The sequence below is a fragment of the Hevea brasiliensis genome, chromosome 11 (assembly GCF_030052815.1).
Source record: "Hevea brasiliensis isolate MT/VB/25A 57/8 chromosome 11, ASM3005281v1, whole genome shotgun sequence".
Classification (NCBI taxonomy): Eukaryota; Viridiplantae; Streptophyta; class Magnoliopsida; order Malpighiales; family Euphorbiaceae; genus Hevea; species Hevea brasiliensis.
In genome coordinates, this window is record NC_079503.1 from 1262226 (window position 1) to 1271636 (window position 9411).

Sequence of the window (9411 nt, forward strand, 5' to 3'; positions counted from 1 at the left end):
ATCCTTGGTTGAATCTGATTGGGATTATCACATCGTTTGACTTAAAATTAAATTTAATACATTTTAATTATAAAATATTCAAAATAATAAAATATTTTTTCTAAATTATTTTCTCAATAATACTTTTAATAAAAAAAAATCATTTTAAATATTAAAATAATTTTAAAATTTTTATTATTAAAACAGATTAAATTTAATTTTTAAATTAATTTTTTAATTAATATATTTTAAAAAATGATTTTTTTGATATGTTAAATAGATTTTAAGTCTCAAACCAACTTTTAAAATATTGAATTTTTTTTTTTTATTTTTATTTTTGATGCTTATATTGTGAAGTTGATGATTACAATTATTTGCTAACACCTAAAGTTATGGGAGCCACCACCATACCATTATTTTTCAGCTTATGTCACCATCACTTGATTGCTTGTTTATTCAATTAACATCAATTTAGCATGCTTAATTATTGAACTACAATACCATGATTAATTATTTATTTATTTTTAATTTTTTAAAAGTTTTATTATGTAAATAAAAATTTAAATAATATTTAATTGCTTAAAATTCATCAATTACATAGCTTGTTATATTAAAACAGAGTAATAGTGGGCTCAATTATAGCATAAGATGATTTTTTTTTTTTTTTTTAATTATGACATGTCGGTCAAAATTTGCCTAACCCGAGTCTAACTCGCAAGCGAAGACCGAAAGCAAAACAAGAAACGCCGTCGTTCTGGTCCTTCTGGAAACACCGTGTAAACGCCCTCGTTTTTGACTCGTTCTTTGGGACATCACTTTCCCTTTTTATTGCACTGTCCTTTCAGTTGTTTAGGAAGACACCCAGAAGTGAAGGGCTAGAGCCTCTCTCTCTCTCTCTCTCTCTCTCTCTCTATCTCTCGCTGGCCAGTGGCAATCCTTCGTTGACGTACAAATCTTTGTTCAACGAAGCATAATATACTGATCACCAGTTGTAGATCTATTCATTACAAGCCCTGATTTCACAAATTTAAGGTTAGATCTCTTTCTATTTTGCACTTCTCAGTTTGTTCACTTTAATCTTTCTAGGGTTTTAACGGGATTGTTTACGCAGTCTCTAATCCTTCTTTTCCTTCCTGGGTTTGTTTCGATGCAGATCTACTTAATATAGAAAACGACGCCGTCTTGGAAATCAAATTCACAACAAGACCCGTTTCAGGTTTTGAGTGATTATGCTTATTTTGCTTCAGATCTGGGGTTTATAGTATTAGTTGCTCCATTGCTTTTTGAATCCGTGTGTTGGAAATGTCAATTGTACCTAAAGGCGACTCCATTCAAATCCGAGAGGTGTGGAATGATAATCTTGAGGAGGAATTCGCTTTGATTCGCGAAATTGTCGATCGATTCAATTATGTAGCTATGGATACTGAATTCCCAGGCGTGGTTTTACGTCCTGTGGGGAATTTTAAGAACATCAACGATTATAACTATCAAACTTTGAAAGATAACGTTGATATGTTGAAATTGATCCAATTGGGTCTTACGTTCTCTGACGAGAACGGGAATTTGCCAACTTGTGGGACCGACAACTTCTGCATTTGGCAGTTTAATTTCCGTGAGTTCAATATCAGTGAGGACATCTTTGCTAGTGATTCTATTGAGCTGTTGCGCCAATGCGGAATTGATTTTAAGAAGAATAATGAGAAGGGTATTGATGTAAACCGGTTTGGTGAGCTTCTGATGTCGTCAGGAATTGTTTTGAATGACGGCGTGCATTGGGTTACATTTCATAGCGGGTATGATTTTGGGTACTTGCTTAAGCTTTTGACTTGCAGGAGTTTGCCTGATACACAAGCTGGATTCTTCGACTTGATCAATGTTTACTTTCCCATTGTGTATGATATCAAGCATTTAATGAAGTTTTGCAATAGCCTTCATGGTGGGTTGAACAAGCTTGCAGAGTTGTTGGAGGTGGAAAGAGTTGGTGTCTGCCATCAAGCAGGCTCTGATAGCTTGCTCACGTCTTGCACATTTAGGAAATTGAGAGACAACTTTTTCAGCGGCTCCACAGAGAAGTACGCAGGTGTTTTGTACGGTCTTGGTGTCGAGAATGGACAAAATACTAATTGAAAAGAAATAATTGGGAAAATGATTGATGAATATTTGTAGACTACCTGAGTGTGAGACTTTTAATTCTCTTGTATACTTTGCCAAAAAGATTGTTGTTCTAGTAGTGACTTTCATTTGCTTATTTGTGACTGAAACCTTGACTGGTTTTGTAGCTTGTCATCCTTGTACATTATTGAAGTTAGTTTTTCAATAATAATTTTAGTTCTTGGCAATTTATTCTGTGGATGTTCTTTGTAATTGTCTGGATGTTTATCTCTTAGCTTGCCTCCCTGTGAGGATAAACCTAATACATGGATCTCCCTCTTCCTCTCTCTCATGTTCAGTATTTATCTACTCTGAAAATCTAAGTCCAGTTATTTGATGTTAGTTAAACACTTAGTGGCTTAAAGCCTTATTTATATTGCCTTTTGTGTTTAACACTTAATGTCTTAAAGCCTTATTATATTGGCTTTTGTGTTTCCTCATACGTGGAACTATTTGATTGTGTCAAAGGAAGGATGCAGTTTGTAAAACTTTCTTATATGATCAGGCTGACTTGCCTTCTTGCACATACAACTCATTAATCTTTGCAGATAACAGAATTGAAGTGCTATAGTGCTACATGAGTTATGATATATATCTTCCAATGTTCAATTTGGTTTTGTCATTTTTTCAGCGGCATGGCTTCAGGAGAATGTGAAATGGAATGAGAGAAAGCAAAGTGAATGGGTTCGGTCCTGGATACATGCAAATTTAGAAGAGGTATGTACAATATGACGATTTCCTGTTGACTTGTAAAATCTAATTAATTGTTTGAGGCGAGTCTAGTGCAAGGATAAAGGTATAAAAGCAAGACTTAAATTTTTGTAAAACTAATTTATAGTAAGAATCGTTCATGATTTTTTTAGATGATCAGAGTTACTTTCTACTTATATTCCAATTTCCAAAGCCTTGCAAGTAAGTGTTGATATTATGAAAATGTTGTCTTGACTGTGTATTCCAATAGCTTATGATGTTTCATCTATTTTGTAACTTTTTTTTCCCTTGCCCTTTGTTTGATCATTGTAGCATAGGACCCATCAAGAGACCCACAATCTAAAATGACAACTTTTCTGTCCTTGGTTTTTATACATTCTTGTATTCATATTTTGTCAGTAAGTGCATGTAGTAGTTCTCATAATAATGATAATTAACATAACCTTTCTTTGAACATAAAATCCAAGGCTAGCTGTGAATTTCTCTCTTGTTAATGAGCTCTAAGCAGAACTTCAGCACCAAAAGTTCCTTTAACGTAATTGAATATTTTTCAAATGGAACAGCTTAAATCTGCAATTTTAGTTTTGTGATTGGATGCTAATAGTTGGTGTAGTAGACATTATTTCCGCTTTTGAAACTAAAATTTCAGCTCCTAGTCCCTTTTTTTTTTTCTTTTGATTATTGCTCCATTTACTTGATTGCTGCAGGCTTTCTACTGACGCAGTTTGTTGAGGATTTTCAGTAATTGCATGACCCAAGAGCCTCCTTGTGGTTCAGCTTTGGCAGTAGAGTTCTTGATGCAGATGCTGAAGTAAAATGTTATGATTTAAAGACATTACTATGAATTTACTAAACTTTAAGGGCTAAACTCTACTATGATTTTTTTTTTTCAAAATCTATTGATCAGTTAATACGGCTAAGTACAAATTTGTTATCTTTTAGTCCTTTGCGAGTAAAATGCCAATTGGCATGGTTGCCTGGTTTGTTCTTTAAACTCTGACCTGACAATTTTTTGCTTTGTTGTTGGTGATGGCGTTACACGATTGCTAGTGCATGCTCTTTTGTTGAAGAAATGCTTCTTTCTAGTTCATTTGATTGATGTTAATCTGACTGTTCAACGTGCCTGCATGTTGTGTTATTGCTAACCCTGTTCAAGTCACCACCAGTTGACCTGCTTGTTGCTATGGAAGATTTGTCATAGTAAAGTGCTTAATGAACACATCAGCTATGGTGGATCAGTAGGCTAGGAAGGAAGCAATGTAATGCCTATGGATAGGTCAAATTGTGCGTTACCAGAGTGTGGAGCTTAGAAAGATGAATTCTTGCAAGACATGGAAGTTCAAAGTGTGCTCAGGGCTGAGCTGTTCGACTCATTGTAAATAAGACAAGCAAATATTGGGTAGGTGCTCCATGGTTCCTGTGTCATATGAGATCCACGTGTATGTGGGGGGGACGTAACATTGGTCGGCCTTCGCGTCCTCAAAGATTCCTCTACGGGCAGGCCAATTCTTTTTCAGAATGGTCATTTTCGCTTCCAGATTTTGCCAGAAATGAAATGGAATAATCAAGAAAATCAGTAGGAGACCCACCAAAAGTTTGGCATTTGGCAAACCTTTTCTGCCATGGGCAACACATTTTGTCAAGAAAAGGAAGAATTAAAACGTGTAGAAAATGGGAAGCTCTTAAAAAGTTGGAGATGCCAAAACCCATTTGAAATTTGACCGTCGCATTTTTTCATGGAAGTGGGAAGTGGAATGCATTTGCTGGATGAATCTAGTGGAGTTTTGGGCATGAGGTTGAATTTATTATTGGATGGAAAATTGGCTTAATTTGATTGACTACTCCCTGCCCATTTGTTTATGTTTGATGGAGCTCCACCATCCTTTACCCTTAAAAGATCTTAATTATAGGGATGTTAGCCTATCAGAAACAGTAAATTTATTACAATGTTTCCATTGTGAAAGCATATTCCAAGGCAATGTACCATTTTTTTTTCTCTGGAAGGCCAAAGCTAATATGCTTGTACCGAACAAATATATCTTTTTTCTTCAAGGAACAAACAAATATTTTCTTGGAATAGTTTTCTCATTAAATTTTTATTTTGATTCATTAAACACTTTAATTTTATTTTTATTTTTTAAATATAAATTTATTTAATTAATAAATTATGGCAATGTACATATAAAGGTAAATAAAAATAATTATAAAAATTTTAATATAAAATATTAATGTGAGTAAAAATTATCATTTGAAAAAGGAAACATGTAAATGTAATAATCAAAAATGTCAAAATTGAGATCTTGACTTAATTTCTAAATTCAAATCGTATTATTGTTAGTTAAGATTGTTCTATAACTTATTTTTTATTTATAAATATATTTTAATTTTAATCAAATTTATCTATAATTAATATGATTATGACATATTATAATTCTATTTGTTGAAAAAAAAGTATATAAATATAACACTATAAAATTTAAATAATTATTATATTTTTTTTAATACATTATTAATTAATAAATTAAAAATTAAAAAAAAACCCCACCTCGTTACGTGTAAGGGTTGGCTTAGATGCGAAGCCGCATCCCCTATTCATCGGTTTATCAAAGGGTTTTGGACGGAAATGCCACTCCTCTGACGCAATCCCATTTTCTCTCACTTCCATCGGCTCCGCCAAATTGGAAATCTAAGTGTTTCATGAACCTGCGACTCGCTTTTGCTATTGAGTCAGCTCGCTTCGCCTCTTCTTTTGGTGCCTTTCCATCGCCAACTCACTGCAGGTCAGATCATTTTTTCCTTTTGTTCTCCATTTCCTATCTGATTAAACGACGAATTCCGATCCTACCTTTGGTGATCCGATCCGGATCGGATCTCACGTCCTTCATGTACCACAACAAGCGTCTCGTTGTCGTGTTAGGGTTTCTTTTCAATTCCTTATTTCACTTTTGCCATGCGGATCCCGGTCAACCCTGTTCAAAGACGAGCTCCTATGTCGGATTCCAATCCCAATTCACCATGGTTCAACACCAGCTCCGTGGAGCGTTCACCATAATCGACGATTGCTCATTTAGTGTTTCTCAATTTGACATGCTTTCTGGATCCGACGTGCACTGGTTGGGCGCGCTCGCCCCTGATTTCGGTAATTTGACCGATGGTTTTATCATCTCCGATCATAAGCTTAACGAGACCTACAAGAATACATCTTTTGTTGTTCGTTTGTACAAAAACATGACGTGGGATCGGATCCGAGTCCTCTCTGTCTGGGACCTGCCCACGGCTTCCGATTTCGGTCACATTATTCTCGCAAATGAGTCAGCCTTAAGCCCTGGCCTGGCACCTTCGCCCTCTGATAACGATACTACGCTCGAGGAAGGGAAAAATTTGACTTTTACTGCGCCGACGATGTTTGATAACTGCAAGGTGTTGTCTAAGAACTATAGGATTAGATGGAGTTTGAGTATAAAAAATAATTTCATAGATATAGGATTAGAGGCCGCCACTGGGATCCAGAATTACATGGCATTCGGGTGGGCGCAACTGGATTCTGACGCCGATCTAATGCAGGAGGCTGATGTAGCGGTGGCTGGGTTCACAGAGGAAGGAAAGCCGTTTGCTGATGATTTTTTCATCACCAAATACAGTGAGTGTACGATAAACAAGGATGGTTCAGCCTTCGGTGTTTGCCCAGATACCATATATGAAGGGTCGGACCCAGTTGGATTGGTGAACAATACAAAACTGATTTATGGGCATAGAAGGGATGGGGTGTCCTTTGTAAGGTACAGGAGGCCGTTGGTTTCAGTTGACAAGAAATATGATTTGCCTGTGAGTCATACTGCTAATATGACAGTGATTTGGGCATTGGGGTTGATGAGGCCACCTGACACTATTAGGCCTTACTATCTTCCTCAGTATCATGGAGGCCCAAAAATGGTGACTTATGGCCATCTGGTGCTTAATGTATCTGAGCAGGTGAATGATTGTTTGGGGCCCTTGGATGCTGAAGACAAGGAGGATCAGGATTTGATTATTGCAGATGCAAACGTGCCTCTTGTTGTTACTACTGGTCCTGCAATGCATTATCCTAATCCGCCGAATCCTTCTAAGGTTTTGTACATTAATAAGAAAGAGGCTCCAGTTTTGAGAGTTGAAAGAGGGGTGCCAGTGAAGTTATCAGTGCAAGCTGGACATGATGTTGCGTTGTACATTACTTCAGATTTGATAGGTGGGAATGCAACACTGAGGAATAAGACAGAGACTATTTATGCTGGAGGCCCTGAAGCCGAGGGTGTTTTGGCTAGTCCAATGGAATTGGTTTGGCAACCAGATAGGAATACTCCAGATCAAGTGTACTATCAATCCTTGTATCAGCAGAAGATGGGCTGGAGAGTTCAGGTTGTTGATGGGGGTTTATCTGATATGTATAATAATAGTGTTGTTTTGGACGATCAACAAGTGACGTTCTTTTGGACATTGGCAAAGGATTCTATATCTATTGCAGCTCGAGGTGAGAAAAAGAGTGGTTATATTGCAATAGGATTTGGTAGTGGAATGGTGAATAGTTATGCTTATGTTGGCTGGGTGGATGAGAGCAGCAAAGGGCATGTAAACACATATTGGATTGATGGGAAGGATGCCTTTAGTGTTCATCCAACAAATGAGAATTTGACTGATATAAGGTTCAAATCAGAAAATGGCATCATTACCTTTGAGTTTACACGGCCCTTTAAACCAACATGTAGTCACAATGATCAGCCAGAGTGTAAGAATATCATTGATCCCACTAGCCCTCTTAAGGTTATATGGGCAATGGGTACCAAATGGTCAGACAAACATCTAAGTGAGAAAAATATGCATTCTGTTACCAGTAATAGGCCTGTCCGAGTGTTGCTTATGCGTGGTTCTGCAGAGGCTGAGCAAGATCTACGACCTGTGTTAGCTGTGCATGGATTCATGATGTTCCTTGCTTGGGGTATTTTGCTTCCTGGTGGAATTTTGGCAGCTAGATATTTGAAGCATGTGAAAGGGGATGGCTGGTATCAGATTCATGTTTATTTGCAGTACTCGGGTTTAGCAATTGTCCTACTTGGCCTTCTTTTTGCGGTGGCTGAGCTTCGGGGCTTATATGTCAGCTCATTACATGTTAAATTTGGGCTCACTGCTATATTTTTGGCTTGTGGGCAACCAGTAAATGCTTTCATGAGGCCTAAGAAACCTGTAAATGGGGAGGAGGTATCCTCAAAGAGACTGATTTGGGAGTATTTTCACATTATTATTGGCAGATGTGCAATCATTGTGGGAGTTGCCGCACTTTTCAGCGGGCTAAAGCATTTGAGAGATAGATATGGAAGTGAAGATCTTCATGGGTATAATGGAGCATTAATCGTTTGGTTCTTGATTCTTCTGCTGATTGTCATGTATCTGGAATATCAAGAGAAACAGCGGAGGAGGGACAGAATATTTGGGAGAAGCAATTGGGTGTTGGGTAACCTTGAAGAAGAGGATTCTGTTGATCTTTTAAGTCCAACTAGGGCGGCACAAAAAGATGTGCAACAGTCTGGAAGAATGGAAGTTCAGTTAGAACCTTTAAACAGATCATAGATATTTTAAATAATTAACTTTGATATAAGCTCACCGCTCTTCACCAGTTTTGAAAATTTTCCTATTCGTATGGGGATGGCAGGCTTGTTTATTTGCTTGAAAATACTTTTTCAGGCACAAGGAGGTCTACTCACTTATCAATGTATTTCCCTGCAGCCACTCAATTTGAAGAGTAATTACCCTAAAACATTGTATTTTGTATACTTGATACTTAACGCAGTGGAAGATTTTATCAATTTCTCCATCTCTCTTGTCTTCAGCTAAATCAGATTTTGTCCACCACCTGTGTTAGCTTGGGTGACATTTTACTGGCTTTGCAGAAGTATGTCTCTTTGGTAAAGTTATTTTTTGCTATGGATTACCAGATGCGGATCAAAGATGAATGGCTTTTGATCTAATTTTCATAGCTAGCGTCTCATCATAGCAAAGCTATTCTCGTGCAAGTTAAGCAACTGACTTTTGATAGGCGTGCAGACGTGCTCAGACTTGGTGTAAAAGAAAGCTAATTCTCATCATGGTTTACCCGTTTTGTATCTGTAACGGTTGACTGCTGTTTTATCTTTGCTTTGTTATTTTGGCCTGCTTGGTATCCTTTCTGTTTTTAATTTTTTGTTTTTGTTGTCCAATTGTCAAAGAAATTTGTATAAATAAAATATATTTGCTTCCTTATCTTCTTAAGTTGCAACTGCATTTTCCTTAGCAGTAAAATATTAGAAGACTTAAAATTTTGTTTTTCAATTATTTTATGTTCCTTCGGATCTTTATTAATTGTGACGACAAGATTAACCAATGGTTGTTCCCATATCAATTTTGCTACCTTGATCATCTGTTTAAAGATTGAAAATTACATTTTCCTCCAATCATGAAAACTCTCTCTGGTACCCATGTCAATGCTGTCCTCTTTTCAACAAAAGCTTTTGTATCAATCGGAAGGGTTTGGTTCACATTCTCCTCTCTGGGATTGGGAAC

At 36.7% G+C, this 9411-nt stretch overlaps 2 protein-coding genes across 3 annotated transcripts; both read left to right on the plus strand.

Moving 5' to 3' along the window:
* The first annotated feature begins 832 nt into the window (after positions 1-832).
* Positions 833-3931, plus strand: LOC110668975 (probable CCR4-associated factor 1 homolog 7). 2 transcript variants are annotated; one of them, XR_009141233.1, is made up of 4 exons: positions 833-1011; positions 1133-2051; positions 2762-2847; positions 3549-3931. XR_009141233.1 is itself a non-coding variant. In XM_021830399.2 (2 exons), exon 2 carries the CDS (start codon positions 1282-1284, stop codon positions 2104-2106), a length of 825 nt encoding a protein of 274 aa, XP_021686091.1. In that variant the 5' UTR covers positions 834-1011; positions 1133-1281; the 3' UTR covers positions 2107-2318. The 2 variants fall into 2 exon arrangements, 1 of the variants encoding a protein (XP_021686091.1); XM_021830399.2 differs by lacking the exons at positions 2762-2847; positions 3549-3931 and having other exon boundaries at positions 834-1011; positions 1133-2318.
* Positions 3932-5397: 1466 nt separating this feature from the next.
* LOC110668963 (cytochrome b561, DM13 and DOMON domain-containing protein At5g54830) lies at positions 5398-9111 on the plus strand. The gene has a single exon (XM_058129585.1). It carries the CDS (start codon positions 5413-5415, stop codon positions 8440-8442), a length of 3030 nt encoding a protein of 1009 aa, XP_057985568.1. The 5' UTR covers positions 5398-5412; the 3' UTR covers positions 8443-9111.
* The last annotated feature ends 300 nt before the right edge of the window (positions 9112-9411 follow it).